The 22680-nt window shown below is 37.2% G+C and overlaps 1 protein-coding gene across 2 annotated transcripts in view; it reads left to right on the forward strand.

Annotated features, from left to right (window-relative positions):
- The window catches only part of XPO7 (exportin 7), a 36054-nt gene that overhangs the window by 11594 nt on the left and 1780 nt on the right, over positions 1-22680 (forward strand). For both annotated transcript variants that reach the window (XM_074209102.1, XM_074209103.1), the window contains exons 9-27: positions 321-440; positions 1988-2134; positions 5756-5928; positions 7352-7545; positions 7878-7983; positions 9458-9593; positions 10013-10086; positions 11113-11193; positions 11846-11909; positions 12399-12507; positions 13011-13117; positions 14970-15058; positions 15860-15967; positions 16975-17057; positions 17646-17860; positions 19087-19225; positions 19946-20106; positions 20883-20981; positions 22220-22347. In XM_074209102.1, coding sequence (XP_074065203.1) covers positions 321-440; positions 1988-2134; positions 5756-5928; positions 7352-7545; positions 7878-7983; positions 9458-9593; positions 10013-10086; positions 11113-11193; positions 11846-11909; positions 12399-12507; positions 13011-13117; positions 14970-15058; positions 15860-15967; positions 16975-17057; positions 17646-17860; positions 19087-19225; positions 19946-20106; positions 20883-20981; positions 22220-22347 — 2333 coding nt within the window. The remainder of the gene's footprint in view (positions 1-320; positions 441-1987; positions 2135-5755; positions 5929-7351; positions 7546-7877; positions 7984-9457; positions 9594-10012; positions 10087-11112; positions 11194-11845; positions 11910-12398; positions 12508-13010; positions 13118-14969; positions 15059-15859; positions 15968-16974; positions 17058-17645; positions 17861-19086; positions 19226-19945; positions 20107-20882; positions 20982-22219; positions 22348-22680) is intronic.

Consider the following 22680-nt stretch of genomic DNA (forward strand, 5'->3'; position numbering starts at 1 on the left):
TTAAAGCATTAAATATGTATGTTGGCCAGAACAAGAGAGGAACCATTAAACTGGGCAGAGAACAGTGAATCCAATTAGCAGCCATGATCAACTTGGTTCTAATGTTCCTGCCTCATAATAAAACTGCCCAGATGCCCTGAGTTATACTCTCCTTGATCTTTCTATACCATTGAAATTAGAGAGCCCAATGAGGTATAAAAACAGATGCCATTATAAGAAATGAGAGGACTTCTTTAGTTGAGAGTATGTGGGTAAAATAATCAGTTGTACTATTTTCAACTTTTTTTCCTGATTAATTTCTTTTATCTTTCTGTTTTTAGGTTCTATCCTGTTTAGTACAAATTGCTTCAGTCCGCAGGTCCCTGTTTAATAATGCAGAAAGGGCAAAGTTTCTCTCTCATCTTGTTGATGGTGTTAAGCGAATACTGGAAAATCCACAGGTGAGAGTATAGGACTCAACCTTTGTGATCCAGAGGACAGCAGTACAGATTAACATGTACCACATGTCAGGAAAAAGAAATTGGGGAAGCCATGGTTGGCAGTATACTGGAAAAAAGTGAATCTTAAATGCTTCAGTGCATTGGTGTCAAGCTTAAATAGAACCAGGGCTGCTAAACCACATGCAGACTGTGGACTGCATATTGACTTAAAATAACAAAACAATCTTTGCATTACTCTATTTCTATGTATTTTATTATATAATTCCCAATTACATTTTCATCTGGTTCAAACAACTGCACACCAGGAGTATTGTAAATCAGACTATGTGTTTTACACCTGCTGAAGTATATTTGCTTCCAAGCATTCATATGCTTGAGTTCTCTTTGTTTGTGTGATATGAGGAACTTGGGGAGGAAATGTATAATTGATTATTGTAGTAAATGATTTTAATTGTAGTAAATGATTTTAAAGGAAAGAAACATTTTAGCCAAAATTGAGACTTATTAGTGTGTATGTATGTATATAAATAATCTTATAAATTAGATGATAAAGAATGCCTTTGAATTTGCAAAACAGCATCTCATTTGATCTATAATGCTACCCTTCCGACCCTGTGTGATAAATATTACTGACTTCATTAATCTTATTTTGCAAATGAGGAAATTAAGCCTTCTTAAAGTGATCACAATCAGCAGAATTTCGACCTGGTTTTGTCTCTCCTAGCTCCAAGTCCAGCCAGCCCCCCTTTCCACTCTGCCATGCTTCTTTCTAATATTGTTATTTTTATTTGCTTTCATATATACTTTTTCTGCAATTCTAATCTGCTTAATTAATAGTACACTAGAAGGCAACATTTATAAGATTTATCCTGAAATATCAAACTCTGCCCTGTCTTGTTAATGAAACATTCCAGTAACTTTCTACCTGTTTGTTGTACTCAGTACTTCACGTGACAAATCATATAAATTAGTTTTTGTGACCCAGAGAAATGTTCCTGTGTCCCAAATACATCATTAGTAATCAATATAATTTAGACAAGTTACCTAATCTCAATTTAAGATAAATCACTTTTTCCCTCATTTAGGAAAAACTTCTTTCATCCATCGGAAGGTAGTTTTTTGATTGAAATAATTGATGTAAGGGTGGCGTAGTGGCGTAGTGGATAAAGCACCAGCCCTGGAGTCAGGAGTACCTGGGTCCAAATCTGGTCTCAGACACTTAATAATGACCTAGCTGTGTGGCCTTGAGCAAGCCACTTAACCCCATTTGCCTTAACAAAAAAAAAAAACCTAAAAAAAAAAAGAAATAATTGATGTGAAAGTCCTCGATTTTTTTTTTGCACTATGTAAATATAAAATGTTTGGAATAAAGATTGATCTCAGGAATTTAAAGCCTCCTTTATCACTTCCTACCCCTCCTGCTCTTTCCCCTTCTCCCCCTCCCCTCCCCTCCCCTCCCCAAAATTCCCACATATTTACCCTTTATGATACTAGGAGTTGGCACTCATGGCACTGAAGCTTTTTCTTTCCTTCTTTCCTTCCTTCAGAGTTTGTCAGACCCAAACAATTATCATGAGTTTTGCAGGCTTCTGGCCAGATTGAAAAGTAACTACCAACTAGGAGAGTTGGTAAAGGTGGAAAACTACCCTGAGGTTATCCGGTTAATAGCCAACTTCACGGTGACAAGCTTACAGGTTTGGTTTGAATTGTTTGCTTTTTTCCTGTCAAGGATACACTGCTACTACCGATTACCTTTGTAGGAACAATACCCAGAGTCTATGTAACCAGCTCAGGGGCATGATGAACTTAATTCCCCTAACAACCATACTTGATTTAGACACTCAAATAATTTCAGTTTATTGGGGGGGGGGGGGGGTGTGAAGTAAGAGATTGATGATTTCTAAATTTTGACCATATTATCCCTCACTAGATAGGAGTTTTAAAACAATTTAAAGAGTGATCTGTAAAACTTTTTTGAGATAATAGATTTCATAAAATATTTCTGGGTCATCCAATCCAATAATCTCTTATTAAATACCTACTACATGTCTATTACTAGGCAAGGTGCCAAGTTAATAAAAATAAAGATATGGTTCTTTCCCAGAGAAAAGGCTAATGGAGGAACTATCAAGTCATTGCTCAAGATAGAAGCATTGCCATATGTGGGCATTTGTTTTCAAATGTAATGCCAAAAATAAAACTTAAATAGGTAAACAAGGAAGTGCTTTTCCTTAACTAAAAACAAGAATTTATATTCCCATTGTGTTCTCCATTTAAGCCTAACCTAGGTGAAAATGACAACTGTTATCTTAGTTAATATTCCTTTCCTTGTAGAGCCTTTCTCCATTTTTACTTATTAATGCTAATTTTTATATCTTCCTTGTCATTTAAAAAAGTTAATTTGAGGGGTGGCTAGGTGGCATGGTGGATAAAGCACCAGCCTTGGAGTCAGGAGTACCTGGGTTCAAATCTGGTCTCAGACACTTAATAATTACCTAGCTGTGTGGCCTTGGGCAAGCCACTTAACTCCATTTGCCTTGCAAAAACCTAAAAAAAAAAATTAATTTGAATCAGTGCTGCTTTTTGTGCATCTAACACTGTGAAACAAAAAGTGAACTGTGTGTGAGCCTTACTTTATTTAATTTTGTTTCACTTTTCCTCAAAGATATGTAATGGGGGTACAGGGCTGAAGTAACCCATAATTTCCCATGGTTCATATATGTGTGTGTCCAAAGAAAACATTTTTGGTCATAACATGTGTACATAGAATAGTACTGATAAATGAACTTGAAGTAATATAATGATTTTTGTCAGTACATAATATATTAAAATTTTATTTTCCCACATCAGTTTTGCAGGTTAACTAGGTAAGAAGATTCTCGTTAAGTGGGGAGGAGGGAGATGTTTGGAAGAAAAAAACCACTCTTTTGAGTAGGAATTTAGGTTAAGTACTGCCTTTTCTAAAAGAGCCATAGCTACTGCATGTTGCCAGTTCATAGCTCACATAATCAAATGCTTAGTTAAGTGGGGGACTGAGTCTCTTTTCAGGAAGTGTTGAAAAGTCTTTCATTTATTTTCTAAGTACTTTGGTGGTTACTAATTTTAACATGGAACCCCTATCTATACCTCCTTTGAAGTTTTATTTTCACACTACTTGAAGGGCTATGTGTAGATAATGGACATATGAGCAAAGGAAACCTCACCTGAATGGTATATTTTCTTTCATCCTTAAGTACTTTATCCTGGAATGTGTCTTTATTGTGAAGACCAGTAGAATAGGTAAAACTACCTACCTAATGTTAAATGACACCTTCTCCGTCCTCATCTCCAAATTAGTTTTGGATAGGTTTTTTAATATTTGATACTTAGTAATTGAGTCCTGTTATGTTTTAATAAAAGTTTTCCTTTTAGCTATGAAATATGTAATTAGCAAATAAACCAAAGAAGTATAGCAGTCTTAACAGAGAAAACTTTTGCTTTGCCTCCAACATTATCATGTCAGAAATATAGAACAATCTTCGGATCAGTTTTATTTTGCTTAATAGCAAGGTTGGTCAGGTGATAGGAACAGAAAGCATAAAAATTCTCTTGGACCATTTAAGATAGAGGATTCCCTCAGCTCCCCAAAACATCAAGATTAGAACTAGAGGATTGAGAGAAGTTTATAGTTCAATTAGACTGCCTCTGCCAAATCAGTCAACAGGTATTTATTAAGCACCCCCTGTGTACTAGGCATGGTTGCCAAGGACTGAGAATACAGAAAAAGACAAAAACAACCCCTTCCTTCAAGAAAGGCAGACTACTATGGGCAAAAACAAAATATGTACAAGATAAATTGTAAAGGAGTATAAAGAGACCAATACCTTCTGGGGGTCATGGAAAGAAGTAAAATATAATGATAGGAAGGGGCCAGGTTATGAAAAAGCCTATTGAAAAGTCAAACAAGATTTTATATGTGACCTGAGGGTGAAATCAGGTGCAAATTTTAGGAAAATCACTGATAGCTGAATAGAAAATGAACTAGAGTGAGGAAAGACTTAAGGTAGAGAGACTGGCCAGCAGAATACCTCACCAGCTCAGGTGCAAGATGATAAAGACTTGTACCATGGTTCTGCTAGTGTCAGGTGAGAAGGGAATATATATAGGAAATGTCAGGAGTTGATGGCTGACTGAAGAATAAGGGGTTAAGTAGTTGAAAATGATACCTAAATTTAGATATTGGTTGACTAGAGGGATGGTGGTATCCTAAACAGGAATGGGGAGGGTTTGAGGGAAACAATAATGAGTTCAATTTTGGACATAATCGATTTTAAGAAATCTGGGAAATTCATTTCAAGAGATCTGATTGGAAGTTGGAAATTAGAGGCTGGAGGTTAGGACAGAGGGTTAGGTCTGAGAAGTAGACTTGAGGATCATTAGCATAGAAATGATAATTGAATCCCTGAGAACTGATGAGATCACCAAGTAAAATAGAGTAGAAGAGAAAAGGACTTGGGGCAGAACCCTGGAGGATATCCACCAATATCAGATGTGACATGGATGAAGATGAAGTAAATAAGACTGATAGAGTGGCCAAACAGGTAGGAGGAGAATCAAAATATTCATGTCACAGAAACAAGAGAGCATCAAGGAGAAGAGGGTGATCAGAAAGACTCATTAGGTCTGGCAGTTAAGAGTATTAGTAAGTTTGGTGAGAATAGTTTCACTTAAATAGTAAGACCAGAAAAACCTGATAATAAAGAGTTAAGAAAAGTGCTAGATAGAAGGGAATGAAGTTACTTATTATATATGGCCTTCTCAAGAAGTTTTACCATGTAAGGGAAAAGAAATATTGATTAATTCCAAATGGGGAATCAACATCAAGTAAGGATAAGGACAAGGGAGACATGGACATATTTATATACATTAGGGAAGCATCAAGTGGTCAAGAAGATAGTGAAGACAAGTAAAAGGTGGATCATATTTGTGAGACCTTGGTAAGCCACTAACTTCAAAGTTCTCACCTGAGAGAGTGAGGACAAGAGCTATAACTATTACTATTGTTTAGTTTCTATTGTGTTAATCATACTTTTTTTTTTGAGGGCAAAAAATGCTGTTTTTAAGCTTTGTTATCCCTATTATCCCAACACAAATATCAACATTTGTTGGAATGACTGAGATTATTGAGCTACATGCTACATAGAAGAGTAAAGCTTGGGTAAAGGCACCATTCTAAAAAAAAAGTATTCAATTTGTTGCAGTCAGTAGCATGTGACTCATCTTCTGTATTATTCACAAAAGTAAAAATAATACCTCCACCTTTTTATTTTCTTTAGCACTGGGAATTTGCCCCAAATAGCGTGCACTATCTCCTGAGTCTGTGGCAGCGACTGGCTGCCTCTGTACCCTATGTCAAAGCCACAGAGCCTCATATGCTGGAAACTTATACCCCTGAAGTCACCAAAGCCTACATCACATCTCGCTTGGAGTCTGTTCATATAATTCTCAGGTAAAGAGCACTGAATCATCTTGATTATTATCTGCTGGGAAGGGGAGATCAGGGCAGTGACTTGAGTCATAATTATGGTTAATTCAAGTAAAGGTTGTTTTTCCTTTGTTTAAAGAAAAAATGACATCATTGATTTTGAGAAGAGAGCTATTTATTCTTCTTCATTATCTTTCTAGTTTTTCCATCAGCTGTAGCATTCTTTGAATGTATAAGATCAATATAATGTTCTACAAATTCTCTTTTCACATGAGAAACAAAAAATATTAAAAAAATAAGTGTATAATATGGCTATTGCATATCAAATCCCTAAAGGTATTAAGTTTTTTAAGATTTAAATAAAAGCTTTATTTCCTCACAAGATCTTATTTCACTTCTAACATTTGGCTCATTGAAAAAAACATCAAAATGCTAGGTAGTTGATCACTTTCTGCATTAACACATGGATCCTATCTTTCTGGACATTCCTGGAGTAATGGAATTTCAGCCATAATTGTGGTCAAAGAAGTTTCAGATCCTATCAGAATGACATTTTGTAAAATGAAATGATTCCTCATCTGGGAAAACCTTCCTGTTGCATTTACTTTCAGTGATTGCTACTAAGTGGAGTTCTCTTGAAAGCTCAAGACTTAACTTGATTTTCTGTTATCTTCAGTCTCTTAGCTTGTTCAGGGCCTAACTAGATTGTTACATAGCTATGGTCTTGGCATTGGTGATGATAGAGAAGGGTAGAGAAGGAAGGAAATAAACGTTAAGCGCTTGATATTTGCAAGCACTTTTATAAATTTTCTCTCATTTTGATATATTTTGAACACTGGCAGACTGGAGTAGATAAATATAGGATTAGAGCTGGAAAGATATTAAAGAGTCTTGTATAAACCCAACAGTCAAAATTTACTGGTAGGAACCAGTCTATCAGGGTGAGCCAAAAATCTCATATTCCAGTGGCCATCAGAGTCTTAGTCACAGAATCTTAGAGCTGAAAGAACTTAAAAGATTCTCAAATCCAACTTATATGGAATGAAATTACCAATTCTCACAAGATCAGGACAGGCAAGAGTAAAAAATAAGCAGTGGGTGTAGAGCATTCAATAAATTTTCCAACTTGACAAGTTTTTCAGGGGAAGGAGATCCATCCTCTTCCTCTTTTTTTTCCCCATCATTTGTTACATGAAATGAATGGTGAGGGAAGTACATGGATAACAAGGGAAATTTTGGTAACGCAGAAAACAAAAATATAAATAAATATCTGTTTACAAAACATTTCACTAAGTGAACCTGTTTCCAGAGCAGAGGCCTTCTCTTTATTTTTCTGCTTTGTATGTGGAAACGTGGTTTAATTATTAGGACTTCAAAGTGATGAAAAAATGGTTGCAGATAGAGAATTGATGTTATCTGGGCTACCTTCCCTCTTATTTGAATACAGAGATGGTCTGGAAGATCCCCTGGATGATACAGGCTTGGTCCAACAGCAGTTGGACCAACTGTCTACAATTGGTCGCTGTGAATATGAGAAGACATGTGCACTCCTTGTCCAGCTGTTTGACCAGTCAGCCCAGTCATACCAGGAGCTGCTCCAGAGTGCCAGTGCTAGCCCCATGGATATCGCAGTGCAGGAAGGTGAGTGCTCCAAGGAAGGTCCTTCGGTTTTTGATGAGATTTTGAGCATGCAATCAGGCTTTTTTCTCTCTGAAACTGATTCTTTTTCTTCGGAAGGGTGTTTGAATAACATCTGTACACCAAAAAATATTTTTAATTATATGTAATATAAACTCTAGAAAAATTTCAGATCTAATTTGACTAAAGCAAGGCTTTTATTGTTGCTGACAAAACATTGTTCTCAGGGTCAGTCAGCTCAGTAGTGCAAAGGAAAATGTGTAGTGGGAAATCTCTCTTTGGTCCTGGTCACTGAAAGAAAGAGTTTCTATTAACATTGCTTCTCTTCATTGCAGGACGATTAACATGGCTGGTTTACATTATTGGTGCAGTAATTGGTGGCCGTGTTTCATTTGCAAGTACAGATGAGCAGGATGCTATGGATGGGGAACTGGTCTGTCGGTAAATGTCCCCTCAGACTCCCACTTTGATGACATCTCTTCTGAGTTGTAGGGCTGCTATGACGACCTGCTTCTGCTATAAGAGCTTTATTCCTTGCTCCCTAAAAATGAGCTGGAGAAGCAAATTGTTTATGAAAAGGAAGTCTTAGTACTAGTACTCAGATATAAGCAGAGGCTCAATTTTACCTTGTGGAACATACAATCTTGTAAGGAAGACATTTGAAGTAGTTTACCCAGGTACCTGTAAGTAAAGTATTTGAAAAGCCAAGATAGGCCCTGGCTTCTAGAATCTGTTTAAGGGCACCAGAAAATGTCAAAGAGAGTTGATGATATGTAGATTGACATAAAATATTTATGGAAATAATTCCAAGATATTATAACTCTTCTGTGATTGTCTGTAGAGTTAAAATCATTGACCAGTCTATTTATTTATTGATCTATGGCCATAAATCCAAACCATTGATCACAAAATTTCCATGCTTACAAGATCTCTTGTGAATCTAACTAAGATTCTCATTTAATGGATAATCAAAGGCAAGCATTTTTAAAGAACTTCTCCACTGAAGTGAGGTTAGAAATGTCATATTAGTGAGTTTCTGAAAACTTGTGATAAAATAGAGACATAAACACCCTGGAGTGCCCTAAACATTGACTTCATTGGAGAGGACTATAGTTCAGCCTAGTGTTTTAAAATTATTTGGTTTTAACACAGGCATGTCAAACATCACATTTTAAAGTTCACTTTGTAGTTTGGGAGCACCTTCTAGAAATCCTCCCTCCTCCCTCTATAGTCACAACTTATATACCCTTTTATTTTTTTCTTCATGTGATGAGTTCAATTTAACTATCTTACAACAATTTTTTTGAAAATTAGGGAAGGCAGGGGAGGGGGGTAGCTAGGTGGTCCAGTGGATAGAGTACCAGCCCTGGAATCAAGAGGATCTGAATTCAAATCTAGCCTCAGATACATATTAATTACCTAGCTGGATGACCTTGGGCAAGTCACTTTAACCCCATTGCCTTGCAGAAAGAAAATTAGGAAAAGGAATGTATGTAGATCTGGTATCTTTCTGATTCTGTAGCCAAATTCAAGGGATTCACATACATGAAAATTTAGGGTTGGAAGAAGAGACAAAGATGATTCAGTTCACTCATCCCATTTTATAAAGAAAGATAACTTGCCTGGGTTCACATATTGTTGCTAGATTTTCTTGATTCCTAGGCCAGCTCATTGACAATACTTTGATGCCTCTCTTAAATAGTTAGGGGTATTAGTATCTAGTTGCTTGTTCATTCCTGGACTAAAATGGTTGTTTATTTACCTATAGGGCATAAAAAAAGCCCCAAATCTGAAAATTATGTCTATTAAGAGGGGTAAATAAATATTCTAACTAAGGTATTTCAGAGTAGATTAGATCTCCTAGAACATCTAGGATTTCTTGCTGTTGAGAAAATCATTGCATCTCTACCTCTAGGGTACTCCAGCTGATGAACCTGACAGACTCTCGCTTGGCCCAGGCAGGGAATGAGAAACTAGAGCTGGCCATGCTGAGCTTCTTTGAACAGTTCCGTAAGATCTACATTGGGGACCAAGTGCAGAAATCCTCCAAGGTAACAATCACTCCCCACTAGCACAGCTAGTGGAACTCCCAGTGTAGATGGGGGCTGGTGACATCCTCAAGACTAAGTACCAGACTGAAAGCAGATTTCAGCTCCAAGGCTTCTGAATTCTGAAAACTTCTGTCAAAACAACTGCTCAACGAGTCCCCAAGTATGGGGATTTGTGTATATTTTGAGTGGCAAAGAGTAAGGTTTGAGCAGGCCACATTTAGAATATAGAGCACTATCAGCTAGTGTGCTATACCAGGGCAAAAAGACCTGCTCACCCTTTTAGCACATGAGACATTTGAATGTATCTCCTCACACACCTCTCATCCTTAGGTCTAAAAGAAAGGTTGATGAATAAATATGAATATTTTGACTTCTCTCTCCCTACTGCCCTTTTCTTCTTTATTTTCTGTAACAACCAGCTGTATCGTCGACTCTCAGAAGTCTTGGGCTTAAACGATGAGACCATGGTCCTGAGCGTCTTCATAGGAAAAATGTAAGTGTTAGAGCTTGCTGACAACAGGAGTCAGGCCATGCACTTCTGTTGGAACAGTTAATTTGTGATCCTGGAGATGTGCTGCTGTTGCTTTGGTCTCTCAGCCTTGGTCGTTTTGCGTCAGAGCAGCGTGCATCTGACTGTGTGACAGATTGTGTTTAGAGATGTGGCCCGGCCCCAGAGCATTCCAGGGTTGCCCCAATTATCTGCTATAGATCTCACTTTGGCCTTAGGCACACAAGTGAAAACCCCGGAGGTGGTGATGTCATTACTAAAATGGGTCCATACCCAATGCCTATCGGCTTGCCTATTATAGTGCAGCTATGGAAGCCCTTTCCAGGGATTCACATTTATCTCAAAATGGGCCTCATTCTCTGAAATCTCATTCTCTTAATCAGACCATCCCTGAAGTGGAACATCATTGGCCATTTTCTTTAGATTGAAAAGTCAGCCTCACCTTTGTGTTCTTTTGTGGCATCTCTCCCTTCAGGGAGCTATTTCTTGAAGCACACACCAGGAGCCAAATATCACACCCAGGGCTGTGTGCAGAATGGCATTTTGCCTTCTCTCATTTCTCCCTTCCCCAAACCACACTCAAATGTGCTGATAAAATTAAACCAAACAAGGGGGGTCTAAAGGACTCTCCCAATCAGGAATCCAGAAGCAAGGACTACTAGAATTCTGCAACTGACAGTGGATGGTGCAGGTGTAGAATTGCATACGTCTGCGTGTTATCACTGCCGCAGAAATCTCTTACCCTTGCTGCAGAAATCAGCCCTGGAGTGCCCCAGAATTCCAAGGGCCTGGGTATGGGCCAGTATAGCTTTGGAACCAAGTAGTGAAGATTATCTGAAGGATAATTTTCTAGTCAACAAATGTAAGTACAGTGATTTTATACCATATTTTGTGGTTGTGATGTCTGTGAATTGGTGGAAGAGACTTGATGGATAATTTTCCCCTAACTCCTCTTCCCCGGCATCAAAGAAAGTTAAAAGGTTTGTATTTTGTGTTTTGTTTTGTTCATAGCATCACCAACTTGAAGTATTGGGGCCGTTGTGAACCAATCACCTCTAAGACACTACAGCTTCTCAACGACCTCTCCATCGGATATCCTTTTTATTCTCTTTAACATCAGAATCTATACACAAAACACAAATAGCAGCATGACTCAGTTATTATTTTGTGGCCATCCCCTCATTTGGTATTAGTTAAAGTTTAGTGCAAACTCTAGTAATTGTTATTTTTGTAGACACCAAATATAATAACCAAATAGAATATAAATTGCAGTCCATAAAAAGAGAACAGTAAACCAGACTATTTACTATAGATTTCTTCTTGACATTTATCTTAGAATTTTTGCGTGTATTTCCATGTCCATGGCCTTCCCTAAGATGTCCTTTCAGTTTATTGGCACAATCCTAGTTAGGGATCTCTGCAGAAAGGATAGAAAACAAGTTGTCCAATCCTCTTAGATTTAAGCCCACCACAGCTTTTAAGACTTGCTTTGCATCGATCAATGGTCTTGCTAAAAGGAAGGAAGCCTTGCTTCCACAGAAAAATCTGACAGTGAATCTTGTCAGCATTCTATCCTTGGGCAATAAACTTCCAAATATACATGGACTGAGCAGCTTTTGAGTTTTTCTGTTTTGTTCAGTGATACAGTCAGAAGATAGTTTAGATATGGGACTTCAATTTACCCAGTTTCTGAACCCCAGTTCCACTCACTCTCTTCCTTGACTCCTCTCCCCCTCGTCTCTACGTACAGTAGTGTGAGGAAATTGGTGAAACTTAGTGCAGTACAGTTTATGCTGAACAATCACACGGTGAGTGTCTACTTTCTTTCTATAGGTCTTCCTGACCTACAGACCCTACACTCACACACACACACACACACACACACCCCACACTCTGATGTCACTTCAGAGTGAAGTTATTTGATGATATACTGCAGCAGTAGTGGTTCCTAATTTACCTTCTCAAATAACAGATTTTTCAAGTGTCTGTGATTCCCCCAACAAGCATTAAGCACCTACATTGTGCTGGGAGGCGTAGAAATGACCATCATTGCCATCACACCACATAGAAATCAGCTGGGCAGAAGTGCTTAGAGGTGGTCAATTTAAGCACGTTAACAGTTTCTGGCTGGTGTTTATACTCTTAAATATTAGCTGCAAATATCGAAAAGTAACAACCACCAGCTCCATAAAAATATTCAGGTGCTTGTCAGCTGCAAAGGTCTCACCAGATTCCAAGGCTCTTGGTTTGTAAACTATCTTAACTCATCTATTTGATTTGTTCCTTTTCTTTAATAGAGCGAGCACTTTTCATTTTTGGGTATTAACAATCAGTCCAACCTGACAGACATGCGGTGTCGAACTACATTCTACACAGCACTTGGGCGCCTCCTCATGGTGGATTTAGGTACTACAGTTAATACTAGGGGTTCCTTTAAATACTCATTGTTTTGTATTGTGTTTTGGACATAGGAAGCTCTGAATTTGTGAGGTGTTTTCTATCCACATTCATTTAAGAGTAAGAGCTTCTTGATCATTTAGCCAGGCAAGGAAGGAAATTTGAAATGCTGTAATAAGCTCTTTGTAACTGAAAGATAAAAAAAAAAATTTTATCCTTGAAATTTTATTCAGATGAGCCATGATTTTAAAAATCTCTTATTTGTCGGGAGGCTAGGAAGCGCATAAGCAAGATCTGGCAGCTTTTCCTTTTATATTCCACATAGACTTTTCTTCCTTCTCCAATTGGCACCAATCCTATAGGAGTATTCTCCTTAGAGGTATGGATACTTCTAAAGATAGTCTAAGGACTGCTAAGTTCTCCTACCCCATCCTGTTTTTTATATGTTCATGACAGTGTAGGATTGAATTGGTGGCAGGTGCCTGATACTTTTGGGTTTTCTTCACTTTTAGGGGAGGATGAGGATCAGTATGAACAGTTCATGTTGCCTCTCACAGCAGCATTTGAAGCTGTTGCCCAGATGTTTAGCACCAATACTTTCAATGAACAGGAAGCAAAGGTGAGTCTTCTCCCAGTGATCAGTTGGATTAAAAGTCTTCCTTGGAAGAGACTAGTTAGATATATTGCAGATAAGCGGTCTTCTGTCATGTGTCTAGCTCCTTGATCCTTTTGCTTAATCTGTGACCTAGGAATAGGATTAAAGTCAATTTTCATGTTAAATTTTACTTCTTGCAACTTTAGAGAATTGTCATCTTAATTTTTCCTTGTTGTTTTTACTTCTTGGCCACCTTGTCACTTATGAAAAGAACCTCAGCATCCTACCTAAACACTTAGGACCCTACTACTTTAAAAATTCTTTATATTATTGACTGTTTTTAGAAGGCGTGCTTTCAAATTCCAACTTTATCAGTGAAACTTTTGGCAAATTTGCTATTTCTGAGCCTTCTTTTCCACTCTATGTAAAATTGGGATAATACGCTTTGGACTTATAAGGTTAGTGTAAGGAAACCTTTATAAAGCACTATGTAAATATGAGTTCATATTACTGCTACTATTTTTGGTTCCAGGGCCAAGCATAATTGACAAACTATGATCAAGGAACCAAAATCATTTACTTTTGCAGAAATATCAGGCATTCCCTGGTATTCTCTTTTTTCATATTTACAAAGCAACTTCATTTTAATCCTCAGTGGGAGCAAGCCAGTCTCATTGGTATCAGTTCTGTAACCCTCTCTGTGTTTTATCTTTTGCAGTATAGACTGAGCATTGTCTAGTACTGAATGTTAATCCATTGTTTCTGTTTTTAAGGTAACAGCCTGCCCCAGTATTAACTCTGGCTGCTCTTTTATCTTTTCAACCTTTCAAGGTGGCCACTTCTTAGCTTTTAATTTAGGCCTTTGGCATAAGACCAGGAGTAGCCCTGCCTACCCATGGTTTCCTTCAAGCTAAGCTTCTAGCCAGAGATGCCTGAGGAATATTATTTTGTTGAGTCACCATGATGTCCCAAGGGCACAATTTCTTCTAAGACTTATTGATCATATGCTATGTACTTCAAGGCCAACAGATAGACTGAAAAGCAGTACAGTATAGAGGAACAATAGACTATGAACTAATTAGGAGACCAGATTCATCCCAGTACTGTCATTAATTAACTGAAGCGCCTTGATCAAGTCATATATTCTCTTTGAGCCTCAGTTTCCTCATCTGGCAAATAAGAGAATTGGACTATAAGAGTTCTAATATCTTTTCCATCTCATAATCTTTAATGATGTAAATGCTGAATGTCCTCAGAGATAACTTTATCCTACCTTACTTTCTTTTCTTTTTTTTTTTTAAATTTAATTTATTTGAGGCAATGGGGTTAAGTGACTTGCCCAAAGTCACACAGGCAGTTAGTGTCTGAGATGGAATTTGAACTCTGGTCCTCCTGACGCTAGGGCCAGTGTTCTATCCATCGCACCACCTAGCTGCCCCTCTACCTTACTTTAAAACACATCAGCTTAAAGGGAATATCCTGGTTATTTTGATATGCATTTAACTCTTCTATGTGGTATGAAATGGCTCCTGATTCCAACAGTGCTTTGTGCCATTATATAGTTAGGAAAGCTACCAAGTTTTAGAAATTATAGTTTCAGCTCTTTTTTATAAATTGATTATTTAACTCTCCAAGCCAGTTTTCACACATGACACTCATTTGCAGTCTTAAATTTTGAATGTTTTCACTTAATTTCAATTGTTTTGGAACTGGGGATTGCCTCATTTCCTTAATACATACACAAATACAAATAAAAATGATGGGATTGGAAAATCTTTAAAGTGAAGAGACAGAAATTTGACTCTGGAAACATTAAATCTGAAATGGTTTTTTTCTTTATTAAAAATAATAATCATACCTCTGTCTTTTGCTACAGCGAACCCTAGTGGGCCTAGTGAGAGATCTGAGGGGAATAGCTTTTGCCTTCAATGCGAAGACCAGCTTCATGATGTTGTTTGAATGGATGTATCCTGACACAGGAGAGAATTGGTCTACAGTGAGAATTGATTAGAAGCTATTTCTTCCTTAGGGTAGAATTGGGGTAGACTTTGACTTTCAGTAAAAAAAAAATGGGGTAGTGAGGAATTTTCCTCTGTTCACGGGAAGCATGCTATATAAATTCCATTAAACACATAGGCAGTTTTGTATTACTTAATGTGATTGGTAAAGTTGGAGTGTGGGAAAATAAGCCACTGAAGTTTTTGTTAGGGTCAAGAATAATAGGGTCATGCCCACCTCAGCAGTCTTACCTTGAGTCATTTCCACATTTTTACTGGCAATAGGAGTCATAAATCATTAAGAAAAGATATGTAAGATCACTTTTTGGAAACATCCCGTAATTAGAAAACCTGAGTTCAAGTTCTGACTTTCATTTCAGATTTTGACCTTGAACAAAGAATTTATTTGATGAAGCTAAGTCACCTAAATGTGAAATCAGGAAAGGAACTGTCACTCTTTTCATATCTGCAATGATATGAAGATAAATGAGAATTTAAAAACTTGAGTTCCTTGTGGGGAAAAACTATGTAAATTGATAATATATTTTGTAAATTAGTAGTCTTTTAGACCAAAACGACAACCCCTTACTCTGGTAGAGTAGAACCCCCTAGAAAGATTTTGCTGTTATTGGTTTATTATTCACAAATCAGAAAAGTGAGCCTAGAAACATTTGTTGTCGGATCCTTTTCTTTGGCAGCTGTTCAGATAATTTTATAACTGGCCTTTTTTATATGCCCAAAGAGGGCTTCCTTAGCTTATTACTTACAGGTACCCATCTTACATGCCAATCCTTCAGAGGGCAATTGAACTTTGGTACCATGACCCAGCCTGTACTACACCTGTGCTCAAACTGATGGCTGAATTGGTACATAACAGGTAAGCTTGAAAGGAGAGTCACAAAGGAAATTGAGGTAATTTACTTCTGATACCCCAGGCAGACTTGGTGTGTACATTGAGATTCACTCTCCAAAAGCTAACCTATTATTTTCTTCCTATCCCTTAACCTGCACCTCTGTTTTCTCCATAAAAGAAAAACATATTTAATCACATTTAATGTTGATCCTGGTAGAGACATTAACAAACACATAAACATCTCCACCAGTTAAACTATCCTAATTAGCAGGCTTTATTAGGGCATTAAATGTTTTTAATTTTTTTTATTGGAAGAAAGAAGTTCAGAAACTTCAGGAATAGAGCTTTGGCCAAACAAAAAAAGGATTTAATTATTAACTACCAAGTATCTGAGGTAATAGGCAATCCATAAATATAAAGAATATAATCTTTGAAACTTATTTGAGTCAGACCATAATGTAGATCAGAAGAAAGAGCATAGGATAGTAAGCAGAGTTAGAGATGCAAAAGATTTTTAACTTTGGCTTAGGCTTCCTTTTTGACCTTGAGCAAGTCCCCACCCTTCAATTCAATTCTATCAAGAACAGCCTCTGGACAATCCCTACCAACTTAAGCACACTCATGCACACTTTTACTTGCCACAGAAACCACATGAAATCATGTCTTTAAAGGAACTATTGAATGACTATCAGAGACTAAAGAAACAATGATATTTTCCGTCTCCTTTTTTCACTGTCTTCTAAATTTTTAAACTTCAGTGAAACAGAACACCTAAAATCAATCTTTCTGCATACAAGTAGCATGCCTTGTGGAGCTTATTAAACTTTTGGGGGGAGAGTGTTGGAAGAACAGAAGCCCAGATTCTGCTGTATATGTCCTAATACATTAAAAATAAAAATCCAGGAAGTCCAATAATAAGCTTTTTCAAAGTACCCAAAATAGAGTAGGATATTGGGAGAGTGAGGAAGGACAGGACTGTTTAAGACACATTGACTTCTTCATTTGACTCAACTCTCATATTCTCTGCTCAGGTCTCAACGACTTCAGTTTGATGTCTCCTCCCCAAATGGCATCTTACTTTTCCGGGAAACCAGCAAGATGATAACTACATATGGTAGGTATAGTGGATCTGGATTATAGCTTGACTGTAGAATAGCAAGCAGAAAATAGAAGCTTCAGAGCTCCCCTGACTAGGCTGACTTTCCCAGGATTTATCTAGCTCAATTTATCAGGTATTTCCAAAGTGTTTGCTAGGTGCAAAGCATTCTAGATGACACAGATGATTAGGATGAATAGGAAGTTCCAGCCCTAAGGAAACTTGGGACAAAGGCAACAAACAGACATACAAGAACTGTCCTGTATTCTGAAAAATAAAAAGAAGGTACATGATGGCTTAGCAGGTTTTGGGGGAGAAATAATACCTACTAATACTGAGTTCCTAATGATTACGAGGAATATCAACAGAAGGATGTAGTGTCCTGATGAAGCTCTTGCTACAAGAGCCCTTCCTTCCTTTAAGTATGTAATAGAAAAATATACTATCCAGTCAGATATGGAAAAGATCTAGCAGTTATATTTTGGATAAAGATACTGAGGCTTTCTTAAATCTTTCTTCTTGGTTCCCATAACTTCTTTGGAGTAGCCATACCGAGATTAACTGTCAGCTATCTGTGCCTTTCATATGTTGTGTTTGTGTACCCAGGAAATCGAATCCTGACACTAGGAGAAGTTCCAAAGGATCAGGTCTATGCGCTGAAACTCAAGGGCATCTCCATCTGCTTCTCCATGTTAAAGGCTGCACTCAGTGGAAGCTATGTCAACTTTGGGGTCTTCCGTCTGTATGGAGATGATGCATTGGACAATGCTTTACAGACATTCATCAAGCTGCTCCTCTCTATCCCACATAGTGACCTCCTGGTAAGATCTGAATTATACTGGTAGGGGTCTCAGCCTTCACTTTCTTTCACCTTTCTCCATTTAGAGTATGATTTACTATTTTAAACTATGCTTTTTGCCCTTTTTACCACACTTAAATACCAGTAAATTTTCCTCACTCCAGAACCATTTCTCATATCAGTTCGTGCAGTGTCTACTCATGTTTATCATTTCTTCCTAGTCCACAACATTCCATAATCACAATTTGTTCAGCCATTTCCCCAGTCAACAAAACCCATTTTGGTTGCAGTTTTTTCCTACTACAAAGAATGTCATCATAAATATTTTGGTACATGGAGTGCCCAAGTTTCACTTACATTCTTGGGGAATATACCCAAGGATATGAGCATTTAACCATAATTCAGAATGATTTTCAAGTTGGAATTAAAAGTATTATGGTTTAGCCATCTTTGCAAAGCCCCTCCAGTGGTAGCTATTTCCATCTTTTTTATTACCTTTGATATTTGTGATGGTTGTGAGATGAAACTAGAAGTTTGATTTTTTTTTAAATTCACAATTATCTGATTATTAGTGATTTGAAGGTTTTTTTCATACAGCTTTTGAAATTTGTATTTCTTTCTTTGAAATCTATTCAGAGAAACCTTTAAGCTCTTTTAGGGAGTAGCTTTTAAGCTTATGTCATTCCCCTAAAAGACTTTTGATACAAGGTGTTTTGATACAAAAATGTTTTCTAATTTGAAAGCTTCTTACATTATAAAAGATTTCTATTGTGATTATTTCTCTTTTTGGTATGACTTTTCCACCTAACTACAGTTCCAATCTCCTACTTAAACTATTTAAGGGACTTAATAAATATTTGTTGATTGATATATTATGGTATGTGTTGTTAAATGCTAGTCTATACCTGTTTTTTTTTCTGCCAAATTACCCATTTCTCCCAGAAGTTATTGTTAAATCGGATCTTTTTTTCCCCCAGTAGTTTATCTTCTTGAGTTTGTTTGTTTTGCTTAGCTACTCTGATGCTTCTCAGCTTTGACTTTAATTTATTAATAATTATGGTTATTGAAACCAATCAGCTAAACTGTTTTTATATGCATTTGTAGTTGTTTTCAAATTGCTTTTTTCCCCCTTTCTAGCATATTATCTTGAAGTTTGTTAATACAGAATAGATAATTCTTCTGTTCTGCAACTTTATTCTAAGTCATTCATTGTCCTCAGTTGACTTGTATCTTTATTTTTGCCCACAGGATTATCCCAAACTCAGTCAGTCATATTATTCTTTACTGGAAGTCCTCACCCAGGACCATATGAACTTTATTGCCAGCCTGGAACCTCATGTTATCATGTACATTCTTTCTTCCATTTCTGAAGGACTCACTGCACTAGGTAAGAATCTGGGATTTTTCAACAAGAATGCACATGTTCTTTATTGAAAGCCCACCTTGTATAATGATGATCATGAAGCATTTAGTAAAACCTCTTTGAAATAGAAAAACCACAAGGAGATGTGGAATAGAAGAGAACTGAATGTTTGAATTCTATTGTGATATAGACAGTAGATGTAATGTGTCTACCAAAACAGAAAATGCTGGTATAATAGCAATACTTTGGATCCAAAGAAACTTGAGCCTATCTAGAGAGTCTAGTTAAGTATTTTCCTTTGGCTCTTAAACAGTTTTTGTATAATTTTGGGAACTGGAGAACTGATAGCATCATAAAGAAGGTACTGGTTCTTGACCTTGAGTAATTGATCTGGACTGTAGCTTTCCCTTCTATAAAGTGGATAGTGTAGTCTGACCTTTCTCTGTTAGAATTGATCATAAAAGCACTCAATCTAGAATGACAATCTAAATAAATTAGATAATCTAGGATCAGAGACTTAAACTATCTTAGAGTTGAGTCATATTAAGCTCATGATTCACAGATTAAAGTTTAGATATACCCTATTATATGGGAATTCTTGCCCTGGTAAGAAACAAGTCTAGTTTCTTATCTTGCTGTAAATCACTACTTGCTGTCAGGTGTGAAGCACAAGTAATCTATCTGTCCAAGGACTTGAGTCAGTAGCATCTCAGTTCCATTCCTCTCCTTTCTTGGCCTTCCCAGACACCATGGTATGCACAGGCTGCTGCTCCTGCCTGGACCACATTGTGACATACCTCTTCAAGCAGCTATCACGTAGTACCAAGAAAAGAACAACACCTCTTACCCAGGAAAGTGACCGTTTCCTGCATATTATGCAGCAGCATCCAGAGATGATCCAACAGGTGAGAAAATTGAAGGTGAAGTCAGGAAATTGAATTCTATCAGGAGAGCTGTTAGGAAGATCCACACAAAGTATTTGGATACCTCTCACCCCAAATTATGAAGATAAGTCAATATCATTTCAGCAAAGTAATTGTCTTATATTGATAGGTTTGGGACTTAGTCTTAGGAGTCACAATTCCTGATGTACAGCTCTACCTGAGCCTCAGTTTATCCTGTTCTTTTATAAAGATGACCCCCATGTATTAGCCTGAGGTAAGACATAGGTGTAAAGTTTAAAGAGTAGTAGATCTAAACTAACCCTGACTCATCCTATTTGATCTGGTCTCCTTTGTGGTCTACATACCTATTTTCAAGATGACTTTGTCAGTCTTAAGAGGATACATGTGGTCTTAAGGCAGTGTGAAAATAACTGACCCACATAAAACAAATTCAATACCTTAGCATCATCAAGATGTTCTGGCTGAACTAACTCTATTCCATTAGTAGAGACAGTTGATGCCTGCAGAAATGTTATAATAAAGACAGGTTTCAAAGGCAGGGGTGAGAATCTATAAGGGTATTTAAAGCTTCATAATGCCACCAAACCCCACCTACAAAAAAATAAATACATAGAAACTGGAAAAGTTCCATTTGCCTTGACCATGTTCAACCTTCCAACAGCTTGTAGATGGGATACTATATAGCTCCTAAATAGTGGAACCTCACAGGCAGCTCTCTTTATTAACTACACAACAGTCTAAGAAGATTCTCTTTATATTCTTGGTCCTTGGTCCAGATGCTGTCAACGGTGCTGAATATTATCATTTTTGAGGACTGTCGGAACCAGTGGTCCATGTCCCGACCTCTACTTGGTTTGATATTACTTAATGAAAAGGTAAGAAAGTCAGACACCGTGGTTTTAAAATTTAGTAAGAAGCTACTATACAAAAACCATCCAAAATGCAGAGGGGGGCAGACAGGACCCTTCCTGAGCAGTGCTAGGCTGATTTTTTTTTTTTTGCATAGATCTGATATTACTAATGGAATATTTATATTTTAATCTTGAAAAGTCTTCAGGTGGCTACAAAATAAAAGTATTTACCACACCAGATTGTGTGGTATGGGTATGGTCCGAATCATAGAATTAAACCAAACTCTGAATGTTTTTAAATACATAAAGTTAGAAAGAAATCCAATTATAAAAAATTAACATTTCTGTTTTTTCCCCACTCAAATTCAGAGATTTTTCTGAAATCTCTCCATGGGCCCCCAGGTTGAGTACCCTGCTCTAAGCCATCTTTCTAATTTACAAAGGATGGCCAAAGCGCTACTAGCAGAGATATACAGGGAACTTAAGTCTCTCAACTTGTAAGTTTGCTTTCTACCACTATTTATAGATTTAAAAACTAGGAATGTTGGGGTGGCTAGGTGGCACAGTGAATAAAGCACCGGCTCTGGAGTCAGGAGTACCTGGGTTCAAATCCGGTCTCAGACACTTAATAATTGCCTAGCTGTGTGGCCTTGGGCAAGCCACTTAACCCCATTTGCCTTGCAAAAACCTAAAAAAATAAATAAATAAAAACTAGGAATGCTCAGATGACTATCAGACCTTGCAGGTAAAAAACACAGGAAGAATTGCATTTGTTGATTATTTCAAATTTTTCTTGTTTTTAATTTATACATCTTTACCTCAAAGGCAGGCCTGTCTTTTACCTTTCTTTGTATCCCCAGTGTTTGGACCAATGCTAGCACATAGGAGGCTCTTCATAAATGTTTACTGAGGGGCAACTAGGTGACCTGGAGTCAGGACCAAAGTTCAAATCTGGTCTCAAGACACTTAATGATTACCTAGCTGTGTCACCTTGGGCAAGCCACTTAACCCCACTGCTGTGCAAAACAAAAACCAAAAAAAAATGTTTACTGACTACACTCAGAACTTGAATTGTTTCGTTTTTATGTGCTTACCATGTTTTTTAGTCTGTTTTACAGCTTTATGTATATCAACTTTAAAAGATTATATGTATATAGCAGTGTTTTGTACATAGCAGAATTTAGCTAAGGCACATAGTTATAAAACCTCAACCATCCTTTCTTTTTCCTTTATCTTCTGTCTTATCCTTCTTAACCTAACAGTATTTCTCAGATTTGAGGAACAGTATAGTGAACAGCCAACCCCCTGAAAAACAGCAGGCAATGCACCTGTGTTTTGAGAATCTGATGGAAGGCATTGAACGAAATCTTCTCACAAAAAACAGAGATAGGTGAGTGTGTAGTGATGACATTTTCTAATGTGGTAACACAGCTACAAGATTGACTTCTCAACTAACCCCTTTTCCTTATCTTGAATGCTGGGTACTCTGTTTAATGGAAGCACCATAGTACTGTGGAAATAACTTTGGAAGCGGAGGCCTGTGTTCTTTTTGCTCTGCTGGCCTAAGACCTTGATTTCTATAAATAGGTTTCCTTAGTAAAATGAGGATTTTGAGGAATTTCTAAAGTCCATTTGAGCTCTAAAGTGATATTTTTGAATTTTACCCAGCTCCACCTGCAAATTTTCAAATTTTCTTTGCTATGAACCTGAGACTTAACTAGAA

This window comes from Macrotis lagotis, chromosome 1 (genome assembly GCF_037893015.1).
Source record: "Macrotis lagotis isolate mMagLag1 chromosome 1, bilby.v1.9.chrom.fasta, whole genome shotgun sequence".
NCBI lineage: Eukaryota > Metazoa > Chordata > Mammalia > Peramelemorphia > Peramelidae > Macrotis > Macrotis lagotis.